Source organism: Centruroides sculpturatus, unplaced genomic scaffold, assembly GCF_000671375.1.
Source record: "Centruroides sculpturatus isolate CEXI.00-Female unplaced genomic scaffold, Cexi_2.0 scaffold590, whole genome shotgun sequence".
Lineage (NCBI taxonomy): Eukaryota > Metazoa > Arthropoda > Arachnida > Scorpiones > Buthidae > Centruroides > Centruroides sculpturatus.
Genome location: NW_019384761.1, coordinates 369,829 through 385,370, shown reverse-complemented (window position 1 = coordinate 385,370; position 15,542 = coordinate 369,829). Strand labels below are relative to the sequence as shown.

At 26.1% G+C, this 15,542-nt stretch overlaps 1 protein-coding gene across 1 annotated transcript; it reads left to right on the top strand.

Annotated features, from left to right (window-relative positions):
- The first annotated feature begins 1,301 nt into the window (after positions 1 to 1,301).
- Positions 1,302 to 12,439, top strand: LOC111628815 (ERAD-associated E3 ubiquitin-protein ligase component HRD3A-like). Its single transcript, XM_023372657.1, has 6 exons — positions 1,302 to 1,378; positions 1,484 to 1,734; positions 4,702 to 4,843; positions 4,941 to 4,986; positions 7,128 to 7,214; positions 12,179 to 12,439. Exons 2-6 carry the CDS (start codon positions 1,591 to 1,593, stop codon positions 12,276 to 12,278), a joined length of 519 nt encoding a protein of 172 aa, XP_023228425.1. The 5' UTR covers positions 1,302 to 1,378; positions 1,484 to 1,590; the 3' UTR covers positions 12,279 to 12,439.
- Positions 12,440 to 15,542: the final 3,103 nt, after the last annotated feature.

Genomic DNA, 15,542 nt, shown 5'->3' with positions numbered 1-15,542 from the left:
AAAGAAAAATATAAAAATTCTTAACCTGTTATTCCTGAGAAATTTTTTATTTATTGTTTTCTATTCATTACTATTTTTTACTGATATCCTAATAAATATTGCTTTCACTGACTTTTCTAAACATGTGTCTTTAATTTAAAAACAAAAAAAATATATATATAACTGAAAACTATTGAAATTATGCAGAAATCGAATTTTGAAAAGGCATTTATTCATTTCGTTGAGAAAGCAGCTGGAGTGTCATATTTGCAAGAAGACGTTTTCGTATAGTATACTATACGACAATCATCTGTTTGAACATTCCAATAAAAGAACTTACCCCTGTAATGTCTGTAGAAAACAGTTTTTCTTCAAATGTTATTTTGAGAAACACAAAAAATCACTTATAGAATGGACTCCGTTTTCTTGTTCAAAATGCAAGAAGAGATTTAAACTTTCATCCGAATTAGCAAAACACAGGAAATATTATATATACGTATAACTATTTATATAATTTGCAGTAATTATGTAATTATTATTAATCAAAATTCCTTGAAAAGCTTCCAAAATGTAATTTAAAAACCTAGTTTAATTGTTTATAAAGGAAATAAGGAAAAAATATTGATAATTGATTTATTTGTGACTATATTTCCTTTCATTTGTTCAACTGTACTAACCGATAAATTAATTAATATCAAAATATATAACACCTGTTTCCTGAAGGAAAATTTATTTTTGCAATAGAAAATTTATATAATCAATTTTCAGATCAATATTGATAAAGAATTATTCAATTTAAGATAATTTTAAGCTTTTTATTTATTTCTCATCTCTTACATAAGAGCAAACACATAAATTACTATCTAATCATAAAAAAAATTTAAAACAAAACTAATTATGATTAATTGATAAATTTTATAATGCTTATTCTAATTATTTATCATTATGTGGATAAATATAAACAGGTTACAAACATAAAACATTATATAACCTTGCTTACAGCTAATATAATATAGCATTAAATGAATATAAAATTTTATATTGTATGATAATTATCATCGTTTTAAAAACATTAGCAAAATCAATATTTATAGCAAAAACAAGAGAAAGATTGATAAAGGGATGGCTTTTGTACAATGACAGGATTATGATCTTTGTCAATATCGATAAATATGTATGAAAAAGAAATGAAATGAATGTGCCAAATCTTTTGAATGCGTGTTAAATTTGAAATAAGCAAAATAAATCATACCTAAACGTAGCGAATTTTAAACTCCCATACGATATACGACGAGACGTTTGTTGTGATATTCACTGCAGCGATGCTTTGTCCGTTAGAAACAATAATACTCGCTGCGATTCTTCTAAAATCCTACTCGAAAACTTGATATATGTAAAAGTAATACTTAATATTTGACGAAATTAATAAAACTATTGAATAATTTATCTCTAGAAATAATTAATAGAAGAGAAAGAGACTATTTTTATCTATCTTTGCGTATAGAAAATCGATTAAACCAGTGCCCGTACCGAAAATTGCCGGCATATCAGAGTGAATAGAGAAAATAATTCCTGTACGGGGAAGAAAACATCTCTTTAAACGTCTTGAAGATGACGTTAACTCGACGTCATTTAACTAAAGAAAAAATTCGGTATAAACCACTTACGGAGTACGATGAAAATTTACCTTATGGCGGTAAAGTTGTTTTGGCAAAGAAGAAGAAGCCCGACAGCTGGGCAATCGTCGTCTTAGAGGTGCAGTAAATTCTAACTTTACTAATATTAACGCAATCCTATGTCATTTTTTCTTTCAATTATATTTTACAATTGTTTTAAATGTATTTACTCAATGAAAATTATAAATAATATTTTAACAATAAGACTGTGTTAAATATAACAATTATTTAATTTGTATTTGTTACTTATTTATTAAATACCTACACAATGTATTGATTTTGAAAATATTTATTTTTTTGTTCAATTAAGAATTGTTCGTAAGATAGAATAGCGCAAAGAGAACAATGCTTTTTAAAATATTTGTGGCAATAACAATTCTTTTTAATATTATCTGATCTTGGGCACCCAAAACGTTCGATGTCTATATAAATATAGTTCTGGTTTTTAAAACAATATTTTTCTACCTGTCTACCTTTAAATAAAAATAATTCGTTATTAAATTATCTCACAACGTATAAGTTTTGTACATTAATATGTTCGATCCAATGATTTTTCGTCTATAAAATTTAATCCAAGAATGTTTTTGGTAGTAAAATCAACTTGCCATTGATCGTTCGCTGATAATTGATACTTTTTAACAGAATCTTTATAAATGTCTATTACAGCTTCCATAGGACTGTGTAATGATTTTATGGCTGACTGTCGATAAATAATTTCACGATCTTTAACTTGAAATGCTTCAAAATATATTAGCATTCCATTCTGTAATTTTATATAAATAAAAATTAGGATTAATATTATTTTATATTTAATAAGAAAATGACAAAAAAAATATCATACATAAATATTTTTTACTGGACGTATAGAATATTCATTGATATACCAAATGTTGTCTTGCCTTCCTATTTTTGATATTATATCACGATTATATACAATTATTTCTTCCATTTTATCAAATTGTTAATGGGAAATCTATAAAAATATAATTTTTATAGATTTCCCACAGATTTGAAATTTATGTTGTAATTTGAAATGAAACTTATGTTTTTAAAATTAAAAAAATTTTGTTACCAAAATGAAATGAACGTAAGATATAATACGAGAATTTAACTCAAATTGTACAGTAGCAATAATAATAATACAGTAGAGCATCGATTATCCGACTCAATTGGGGACTGGAGTTGGTCGGATTACTGAAAAAACGGATAACCGAAAAATATGAAAAAATACATTACAGTAGAGCATCGATTATCCGACTCAATTGGGGACTGGGGTTGGTCGGATAACTGAAAAATATTTAAAAATACATTATTAGTATAGTATATTAGTATATCGCTATTAACCTACTTCGCGTTGAATTTTCATCGATGTTAAGCCTAACAAAAATTTTTTAAAAATAATAATCATCGCTATTGTATCATTAAAAATTAGAAAATTAAGCCTCGTTTAAATACTGGCTCCCTTACATGGTCGAGCCAGTGTTGCCAGCTAAAACACGTAAACATACTATTAAAGTAGCCAAGACATAGCCAAATATTGTAGCGCCACATCACTAGCGGACATTTGAATTTGCGGACTAGAACGGTCGGTTAACCGAAGCGACGGTTAATCGGGGGTCGGATAATCGATGCTCTACTGTATTTAAAAAATGGTTTTTCTTTAAATTGAATTTATACTGTGATCAAACCAACTCATTAAACTTTGAATTACTATATGGTTTATATTAAACCACAATTCCTTTATTTCTTTGAAATAATATTTATTTAACTGATAAACTATAATTAAGGGAGAATTTAAATATATTAAACTTTAATAAATGAAACTCTAGTTATACATGTGTTTTTTTTTATTATAAACTCATCTCACCTCAATGTAAATTATTAGGCTATATATCAACAAACTTTAAAAATAAATTTTACAACAATAAGATAATTTATTTTAAAAACAACTTATTTAATTAAATTAACTAAAAAATATAATAAAATTGTAAGAAGATCTGTATTTGTTATACATTATAATATGTACAGTACAATTCGATTAGTTTTAAATATATTTTAAAAAATTTATANATATCTTTTAAATTAAGAATATAATTTAATTTTTTTTACTTAATATAAAAGACTTTTTTATTTAAATTTGTTTAGATTAAAAAACATTAAATAAAATTAATGTAATCATTATTTTATGATTATTTTAACAAGGATTCCATTTTGAAAATATAAAGATGTATTCTTTTGATATTTAGTGTAAATAAAATGTTGTTTTAAATTTTTTCTTGAAACTATCACAATAGTATTATTATTTAATAACTTTTCCCCCTTCGAAAAATAACAATTTGAGTTTCATAAATAACAATATATTTTTATGAGACAGTAAAATAACTCACAAATCAGTTATTTAAATTTTATTCTTACTTTATGGCAGAACATCTATTTAAAATTAATTATTATTTTATTTAAATTAGTAACTATTAGTAAATGAAATGGCTATTTAAAGTTAATACTTATATACTTACAAAAATAATACAAGTACTATTTGATCATCTAAATATTCTTTTATTAAATTTAAAATGAGCTTTTCTATTAATAAAATAGTTTCAAAAATTATATTCAGTTTAGATTTTATAAAATTTGTGATAGTAATGATTTGTGAAAATGATTTTATAGTAAAAATTGTTAACATTGACTATGATAAATTGTATGCTAATAATTTTATTAAGCTGAAAAATAATTTAGATTGAATTTGCATAAAAATTTTAAGTAATAGTTATTAGATTTAATGAATAATTCACAAATTTTTTTTACTATGATTATTTAATTAATTATTTTGATAAAATTATTACATTAATAATAATGCATTAAGTAATTTTTCATTTTAATTTGGTATAAAAATATATCATATTTACTGAGACTAATGTTTTATTGCTAATAAATTCAAAATTGTAATATTCAATAAATAAATGGTTTATTAACAAACTTATCTCATTTACAATTTTAAAATTTTCTTGTAATTATCTATATTAATAATGATAGATTTATTTAATAGATATCAGCCCTTCTCCTTGTAAGTGGTCTTCTCTACTACACATATTATTATTTTGATCATATGCATTTTCATGTTACTCACTTTTATGCTAAAATTGGCCATTCTTATGCTCAACATGCAATTGGGCAAAAATATTTAGATGGTAAGTATCAGTGTTGATGTTATTTTAAAAGTTTTAAATTTTTATTAGAACTAAATTTTTAATTTAATTATACATCTATGTTTTTGAATTTTTATAGGCAAAGGAGTTGAAAGAAATCACACAGCTGCATTCCAATGGTTTAGGTGATTTTCATATATAATTGTAATTTATTTTTAAAATAAGTATGTTTAAAATTTTTCAATTACCAAATATTTAAAATATATAAATTTTACAATATTTTACAATCTGTTATTAAAAATAATTTATCAAAATTATTTATGAACACAGTACAGTCTTGTTTTATGCAAGAGCTGCATGTCAGCAGGTACTGTGTAAAATAAATTTTGCGTAACTTTGCGCTTTACCCCAAGTAGTCCTGAATGATTGCCTAGACATTGTGCAATTATTTACAATTAATAGAAAAACATTAAAATGTGTTTAAAAACATAGGTAAAACATTTTACTTTAATGAATAACATTTTAGTCTGATGTTTCTGAATATACAAAGCAAAGTTTTATTATACTGTATCATTATATCATATAAAGTTTTATTATACTATTTATACTACTTGATAAAGATACATGCAATCTAGGGTATAAACTAACCTAATAAATGAGTAGCATTCAGTAGTTCTAGTTCTCTTTGTTCAAAATGTTAGAATCTGGAGAAGCATGGTTTAAGACTCAGATTCATTAATAGCATTAGATTAGAGTATAAATAATTAGAATTACTTGTGATTCAATGATTAAACTAATCATGACATCTAAACATAAATCTGTATATCAGTCTGGAGAAAAACAAGACATTACTGGTTTTTCTTTTGTGTATATTCATTGATGAAAAGATTTCACATTCAGATAGAATTGTTTGATTACTGCAAAACTCGGTATAGAGCTATGTCTCAGACAAGCATATAAATTATTACAGATATGGTCTGATTGCATGTCATGTAATGCCACTAGATAGGCCAACCATCTTTCATTGAACTATAATATCCTCCCATCCTCCTTTTATTAATTAACAAGTACACCAGAGGTGGATAAAAGGAGTAAATTGCTCTGAGCCCCAAGGAATTAGGAGCCCTTATATAATGTGTTTTTTATTTACTTTCTTATTACTATAGGCTCCCAATGTGTATTTTGCCACAGATCCCCATTACCCTCTGGACGGCCCTGTTCATAATGTCCATTTTTATTAGGATAATTTTAGTTGTTTGTATTTGTTTAAATTTACTTTGTTATCTCCAAAATATTACCAGCACACAGCATTTCAATATTTTATGTTTTCTTCTAAAGTACCAATGGCTGAGTGCATAAAACCACTGAACACACTGGTTGTGGGTAGCTGTTTTATTCTTGTAGCAAACGTTTAGAAACAATTCACTATATCAACGATTCCCAACCAGGGGTACATGATAGGTTGTTTAGGGGTACAGAAAAAAGTTAGTTATTATGGTAGAAAAAATAATATATTATGTATCACAAATTAATAGTATTAAAAAATTATTAGGTAAAATATGTTCCTTGCAACAATCACAAACTTTATTATACATTTCTAAATGCAAAAATAGAAATAAAAACTTATGCTGCCGATTGTACAATGCAACAGATCAATAAATGTTGTGCAGTCGGTCAATGGTAGTGGGGATACCATTATGTGTGATTAGTGATTATGCTACAGACTTTTGATGGTGGGGTATGTTACCATTATTATTATTATCTCTCAAGAATATCCCCATGTATTGTTTGAAAAACATATTCTTTTGTTTATAAAAAGTATTTTTTATTGTTACAAGAAAAAGGACATAGCTAGTTTGTTTAGATATATGTGCACTACATCCTTAGTTACATTTTCCACTATCCCTGAGAACACTTCAAACCTCAATGAAGCAAAACTCCTCAGAATCACCATGAACCAAAACATGGGAAATATTATTGAAAAGTTAATTTATAGATGAGCTAGGAACTAACCACCTCTGCATAAATGATAAAAATGCTCAGTGTCTACTCATCAGTATGAAAGTACATTATATGAATTATGTTGCAACTGCCAATGTCAATGTATTCAGTTATTTTTATTTTATTTGTTTTATCTTTTATGTTGTTATTATTTCTATTGATATTTGTATAAATGCTTTTATATTTAAATTGAAATTGCCAAATTTCACTATGTGTATGTAAAAACTAAATAAATTTAAAAAAATTTTCAAACTTGCTTCTCATTAATATCGGTTTATTTAATGATACTGTATATTATTGAAATAATAATTTTATTCTTTTGCAGAAAAGCAGCAGATCAAGGTCATCCCCATTCAAGTTATAATTTGGCAGTAGGTCATTTACAAGGATTTAGAACAGATGTAAAACCTGGGTAGGTTTTATACAAAGTCCCATAATTAAGTAAATTGAAGCAATCTTAATAATTCATAAACAACGTTATAAATTATTAATAAGATTAATTACAAAATAGGACAAAAAGCAAATAATTACAATTATTTAGAATGTTTCTTTCATTTAAAAAACAAAACATATTTGTCATTTGCATAAAAGTTGTGAAAGTGAAATTGTACATAAAGTAATTAACATTTGATGAAATGTTTTAGAATAATAAATCATACTCAATGTAAAAAATTCATCTGATATTATAGTTTCTAATTTTATAAATTTTTTAATCAAACAGTTTTTTCCTCCTCTCTCTAAAAGAAATTGTGACGCATTGTCTATTTTTAGACTATGTACAGTACCACATTTAGACTAAACATGTTTCATGTTCAAAATTAATATCAAAGATTATTTAAGAATTTTTGAAATTAATTTTAAATCCAACTTTTTTGCCAAAAACAAAAATATTTTTGACTTCATTACTTGTATCAATTACTACTGAGATATTTTTTACAGGAGATAAAATGATAAAGCCAGCATCATTAAATTTTTAAGAATTGAACAATCAAGTGATGATAAAATTTGTAGATTTAGCTTAGTTGTCAGAAATGATATCTTGACAAAAAAATTATGGTCACCACATTCTCTTTGGTATATTTTATATAAATAAAACAAAAAAGGCAAGTTCTCTGAAAAAACACATAAACAAACAGTTTATTTGCAGAATTGTATTTCATTTCTTTACATAGTTTTTTTACAAGTTTTGATTTTTCATTTCTTGAAATGACCAAGGAGAAGAAAATAAGGAGCTATACTTTGACAAATAAAAGTTCTAGTCATAAAATAATTTAAATTAGATGTCATCAATTATATCAATTATATATTATTCAATTATATCTACAAGGACTTAGGAAAGTAAGTTAGAAGTCTTTAAGTCTTTTGTTTGGCCATGCAGAACTATTGAGTAAAAATTTTTTGTTGTTTTGAAAACAAAAAAATTTAGAAGAAATGTTAACTTTTAGCCTAATTGCAAAAATATTTATGTCTTGTAATATTTGACCCTACAGCATTATAAGCACATTTGAGCCTTTGGTCTCTCATTTTCATCCATTCAACTTAAAAATCAAACAAAATCAAACAAATCTGCTGTAATATGTTCATTCATCTGCAATCCTCATCATCTAGCTTTTTCCACAGGTAACTCTTGCATACCTTATACCCAATCTGTTAATGATCTTGGTATTTTATTTGATGGCAAATTAACATACAAACATTAGATTAAAAACATAATTAAAGATATATTTATTAGATGGGGCATAATGTGAAGACTGCAGGTCAATCTTTTCAAAACAAGTTTTGCATTTGCTATTTTTTTATACAGTACAAATTTTCAATCTTTAATTGCTTACTGTTTACTTGTGATGTACAGTACTATCCAAGTTAAGTTGTATAACTGCTGAATTACACAAGATTTTACTAAAATAAAAACTACACCTTTATCAATCCAGCAAAATTTAATACGATAAAAACGTTTTCAATCGTTTTAAACAATCTTCATCAGTTACAGAAGAATAGAACATTAAAAATAGAACATAAAATGAAGATTGTTTAAAATGATTGAAAACGTTTTTATTGTATTAAATTTTGCTGGATTGATAAAGGTGTGTAGTTTTTATTTTATTCTGTATCCAGTACATATTCCGTTATATGCAAGATTTTACTTATCATATCAATATAATAAACTTTCCCTATATTGATTCCACAGAGCAGCACCTGCTCAAGTATTTATGTCGCCCCGGACAAAAAGACAAATTTCCACCCCTTAAATTTATTTAGAGAGAAACATGTAATATAAAATTAACAATCAAGTAGTACAAAACAGTAAAAATTAAAATATACCTTTACCTAGTTAGAAATTGTTAACTAGATGCATTTTTAATGATATTACAAAAATGTATTATTGTACAATCAAACAAAAAACTTATATCCTATAAAAACTAAACAAATGTACATCAATTATACTAAAATCAAAAGAAACTTTTTTCTCACTTTTAGTTCTGCAAACTATTTTATTGATTCTTTTAATTAATTAATTAAGTTTACTTGATCAGCAGTTTCATGCACAATTGCCAAAATGGCTAAACTATTAAGATGATTTTGCACAGTAGTGGAACATAAAAAGTTTTTAATTAATTTTTATTTAGAGAAACTCCTTTCCCCCACTAGCTACAGTATGATCAACAGTATTCTTAAGGTGACACTAAGGTTTGGGACAAAATTTAACATTGTTGCTTATTGTTGTAACTTATCTGTTTTAACTTGATCTGACTATCAGTGATCTGATCTGATCAAAGGTGGAAATTCCAACATACCTTTCAAATGTCTGGGAGAGTTCTCGTATAGACGTCACCCCAGTCAGTTGTATTGAGAGGGAATAGAGTTAATTGTTAATTAACTAAGTGTTTTTATGTGAAACAGTGTCAAAAACAAAATCGATATAAAACTATGCTTTTCTTTTTGCCCAAAAGCCCTCTTTTATGGTTGTTTTCTTCAGAATCAAGGAATGCAAACATTTTATTAGCTTTTAGGCAAAAATAATAAATACAAAATGTAAACAGTAATTTTAGCCACAGAAAAATTTGACAAATATAAATTTTGATTAATGAAGTATATAACTTATAAATATTTTGTCACATTCACAACCAAAATGCTGCCCTTTAGATTTGCTGCTCTGGACAGAGGTGGCTTACATGAGAATAGAATTTCTTGATTGTTTTTTTTTTTATTAAATTAACTATTTTGAATGTATACTCTTTATAAATATATTAATGGTATTATACCTCCAGATGGAGTGGGTCTTCAAGTACAGATTCAAACCACACACAAAACCTCTTGTCTTCATATCTATAGACTGATTGTATGTAAGGCAATATTCTTATTTTGTTTGCACTGTTCATTCTTTGGGGCACTTCATCTGAATTTTTTTATTAATTTTAATAAGTTATGTAAACAAAGGTTTTGCCATATGTAATTTATTTAATATATTGGTATATAAAAATAATTAAAAGCTATTTATTTTTAAATCTGTTTTTTTTTCTGTTACTTTTTTTTTTTTTTGTATCTTTCACTATATTTCATATTATTGCCTTTGTCTTCAAGATTCTTGTTTGGGGAGCTTGTTCCTTGAAGCATTATCTTTTGTAAATTCATTGAATAAATGTATAATAAGTCTTATATGGATAAGAATTAATTAGGGCAAGCTATAAGTTAAGTTTCCAAGCAAGATTTTAATTATTGCATTAAAATAAGACTTGAAGTCAGCTAAGTAATCTAGGATTTCATTCAGTTTATTATCCTATAACATATTCTTTTTAATTTTTCTTACATATCAGATATGTTCTCAGATATGAAATGAATATGATATTGGTTGAAAAAAAAGACTGTGCAATGTAACAGATTTTTGATAAAAAGGTGTATCATGCATATTTTGGTATAAAGCTTGGATGCTCCCACATCAAGTTTTTCAGGTATTTTGAATAACTAAAAAAAATGGAGTCAAAGCAAGAAAATCTGCTGTATTATTCAAATTGCTTTTTGTCTGTTGTCTTATTTCCTATGTTTGTGCTAGAACACTTTACCTACAAACCTTTTCCTATTCAGTTGGATAAGTCCATCTATAGGAAAAGTGCACTAGCACAAAACGTAGGAAGAAAGAAAATCTCTCTTCATTTACTACTCCAAATGATATAGCAGGAGTCAGCAAGTCATGAGAAATATTATTTTTGTTTGATCATAACCATAAAGGGATACAATAGGAAAAACAGAAAGTAGTGTCTCCCAAATGACTACTACTGTTGTCAGGCCTATACTGTATTTTCCTGATTTTCTTGTATTATCACTTCCTAGATTATTAGATTTTTTCATCAGAATCAGAAGTTTAGTTATAGTGAAGTGAAAAGTCTTAAATGTTTTATTTGAAGGAAAAGGAAAATGATTTTGTAAGAAAATATTAATTTTATTTTTATATTTTTATTTCATTAACTCTATTTTCTATTCACACAAGTGATTTGTAGGTCTAAATAAAATCATTGTGAGCTCCTTATTCAGCTGTTTTTTTATTACAAGTATTAATACTTGCAACAAGAAAACATGACCTATATATATAATTATATTTTTGATCTAAATTAATCTTTTTGTAAGATTCTAGTCAAAGCATACAAACTTTCTGTCAAGGATAAATTATGTTTCGTAATATTCATACAAATGTATAACTAGGAAGAAAAGCAAAATGTTTTAATTAATTCTTACTTTATAAGTTTTGTATGTTTATTTATATATATAACAATTACTTAAACATTTCCTTCTTTGATTATTATTATAGAAGGAAATGTCCAAATAATTGAATTTATAACTACTATTGTTTATTCAAAAAATATTTTATTTATCATTGATTATTTAGACAATCACCATTCTTTACAAAATAATTGTTTTATTTTGATAGGGAAAAGAAAAATATTTATAAAAAATTATATGAGAAAAACAGAATTATTTCTGAAAACATTTTTATATCATTTGTTAATAAATTGGTAACCATTATAAATAATGCAACCATACCTTATTTCTTTATTCTTAGAAAAATTAGGTATACTATTGAATTATTTTTTTAATAACTTTTATTTTTATATTCCTTATTGATTTTCTACATGCAGTAATTAGTTAAAGAAATTATATAAGTAAAAAATGCTTTAGAAAATTTAACAGCTCTAAAAATTAATTTATTTGGGTATTGTTTTTTATGAATAAATTTCAATAATGGATTAAACTTTTCAGTAAAGCAATAAAGTCTATTTTTTAAGCTACTGATGCAATTACATTTTCTATATTAATATTAAATTAAAAATAATTGTTTTTATATATCTGAGTCAAATATCAATTTTTAATTAAATATTTCAGAGAAGCACATGATCTCATCAAACATGCTGCTAAACATGGAGTGGAAGAAGCTCACGAAATACTTGAAAAAGTTTGTTCCATTGGCCATTGTGATCACTGATACCAGAATGCCTTTATAAAAATTATTTTTTGAAATAAGAAACAATGAATTTTATAGGCCATTGTTATAAAAATAATTTATGTATATTTTGTAATTAGATACTGTTCATGTTCACAAATTGCAAAAGTATTGTATTAATTTTAATTTAACATCTATATAATAAATGCATTAATAAATATTAATATATAAATATTCTTTCATATTTATTAATATATCAATTGAATTTTGTTTTGTATTGTTGTGTGTACAGTACAGTATGTATTGTACAAATATAAAAACAGATTAGAAGACATAAATCATCTATTAATAACGAAATTACACAATTAGAAATTAACTAATATATCCTAATGAAAGTTTAACAAAGTTGTCACATATCTTAAACTTTTAATAAGATATATTCATATACAATTATTTTTTATGAATAAACAAAAGATATCAACGAAGGCTAATAATAGAAAACAAGCAAAGACAAAAAACATAGGCTAATAATTGTCCTATATTAGCTACTATTTGAGAAATAAATAGCTTATTGATTGGGTTTTCATAAGGTTATACCATTGTAATTACTATGAATCCATTAACAATTTCATAACAGCTGTGAAAAGACGTCATAGTTTATCTAACAAAGAATTAAAATACACGCGATCTGTCATTAGTAGGATTTCCCTATTGTTTATCGCTCAAACTGGGACAATTTTTAATAGTAATGAGAAATGATCTGAAGATGGCTAAACTTCATTTTTCAAAAATAATTAATAAACTGGTTATATTGTATTAGAAGACTTAGAATAAAATTCTAAATAGAACCATTTTATATTTTTGAAGGTCAAGAAATCGGGACATAGGATCATTGTAGTCATCAATCAATCAGTAACGCTTATTCTTTTCATTTTTAGACAGTATCTCTCTAGAGTTACCAAAACATTAATTAATACAAACGAGTTTACTTAGGTCTAACAATGTGGTTTCAGAAATCATTTCTAATTAGATTCTTTTTCATGCATGAAACGTTATTGATGAGAAAATAAATGATTTAGAGAGTATCCTCTTTTAAAGGAGGTATGACAATTTGTATGACAATAATAAAATACTGCATCTACAAAATATTGTGATTTATGTAAATCATATTGATGAAGAATTAAAATTTGAAGTAGAGGAAAAGAAAGAGAGAAAATGAACATGTTTGATTTTTTTAATTATCAGATCTAAATAACGAGTTGCTTAACTTTCCCAGCTACAACATTTAAAACTTTATGCAACACCATCAGTTACAATATGTTATTAAAAAACTTTTATACATTGTTAATTATTATAAAATGGTAAAAAGCTTAATTTTGAGGGTACAGATGAGTTTTATAAAATGCGAATGAAATCATCAAGTCTGATCCTAGTCGAGATATGTCACATGACTTCCCTTTATCTACCCAACCAAGAAATGCAGTTGTTTACAATTAATAAAAAGATGACAACCCAGAGATGTTGCTTGCACATTGTTTTTCACAGAGAAAATTTAGTTTCTAAAATGCTTTCATCTGCCTAAAATGAAAGAACTACTTTTATTTTCCACCTTGTGTTAATACATTCAGTTATAATATGTATCAACTTTATCAAAGCGAATGCCAAATGTGAACGTCTCTTCAAACAGTTTTGTGAGGATAAAAATGCTGAACACAACAGGCCATTGCTTCATACTGAAATAAGATGGCTGTCACAGGGGAAGTGCCTGAAGAGATTCATGGAGCTATTTGATATTCTTGGTGAGTTTTTGAATGACAAACCTGAAATGACAATCTTAAAATCAGTTAATGGTCAAGCATTTCTGAGTTATTTGACAGACATCTTCGAAAAATTAAATATATTAAATAAACAACTGCAAGGAGCAAACAAGACCTTTATTAATGTGAAATCCAAGATATTTGGCTTCATTGGACTTCTGCAATTGTATAAAAAATGTTTTAGACAAAAAATTTGAACAATTTTATTTGCTAAATAAGTGTGAGGTGACTGATACTGCTATGCTCGTTATTGTTGATCATTTGGATAAATTGGCTTCTGACTTAAATGATTTATAGATAAGATTTATAGATTTAAAAGATATTGCTTTCCTACCTTGGATAACTTAACCGATGTTGGTAGATATAACTGATGTGACCATGCAGTATCAAGAAGAACTATTAGAATTGCAAAATGATGAATCTTTTAAAACACTATTCAACATAAAAAATACGATGGCGTGGCTGTGTGTCGAGACAGAAACAAAATACCCAATTATGACAAGTTTAGCAAGAAAATTACTATTGCTATTTCCATTGTCATATTTAGTTGAGTGTGGGTTTAGCACTGTAAATGATTTGTTATTGAAAAAAGAAATTGTCTAGATATCACAAACTGTGGAGATTTACGACTAAAATTGACCAAATTATTACCTCACATAAAAACTCTTTGCAGCACACATCAGTACAAGGATCTCACTAATTTATATGTTATTTTCTTCAGAGTTGTACATGTAACATGACACATATATACTTATGTAATAATAAATTAAAAATAGTATTGATTATGTGCACTTTTTATTTGAAGTTCCCATCAATTTTTTTTTTTCAGAATTTGTTAACTATAAAAATTATGATAGGGGGCATGGAGATTTTTGAAGCTTTGAAGTGGGATTCACTTATATAATGGAAAAAAAAAATTCAGAAAACTAAAACTTTATGAAAAACTCCAATCAAAATTATTTTATATTAATTTATGCACTTCAATTCTATGTATAGATTCTGAAACTTTATTTGCTGTTTTTTCATATTCATATTATTATTGTTATTATTATTATTATTTAGCAATTTCTTGATGATTTTCTGCTCAGTACTTGAACTGTCCTTTCCTTTTATTTTTATTTTTCAAAGACGCCATGTTTTTTGTCACAGAGGGGACATTAGGATTTTAAAGATACTTTGGTGGGGCATGGCCAAAAAAGATTGAGAAACACTGGGCTAAGCCAATATACTATACCACGAATATATCATGTACCTTTTCTTTGAAATTAAACGGTTATTTAGTAGTTAACCTTAATGCCTGAGTGCATTACTTCGGTCGTGCTGCCTCACAATCTCCACCCTTAATTAACCCGATCGCTTACACACGCAGCAGTTATCGTGACCTACTTTCAAAACAAAAAATTCGCTTCCGTGTCGAACGGGACACGGTGGTGTCAGTCCTGACGAGGCATCAAAGAGGTGCCGACCCTCCGGTCACAATTACTTTAGA

Bases quoted from the DNA above. Each gene is read 5' to 3' on its own strand.
- LOC111628815 (XM_023372657.1), top strand. From the start codon at position 1,591: ATGACGTTAACTCGACGTCATTTAACTAAAGAAAAAATTCGGTATAAA. The intron at 1,735-4,701 runs GTGCAGTAAATT...TTTATTTAATAG, and splicing joins GGGCAATCGTCGTCTTAGAG to ATATCAGCCCTTCTCCTTGT. The intron at 4,987-7,127 runs GTGATTTTCATA...ATTCTTTTGCAG, and splicing joins GCTGCATTCCAATGGTTTAG to AAAAGCAGCAGATCAAGGTC.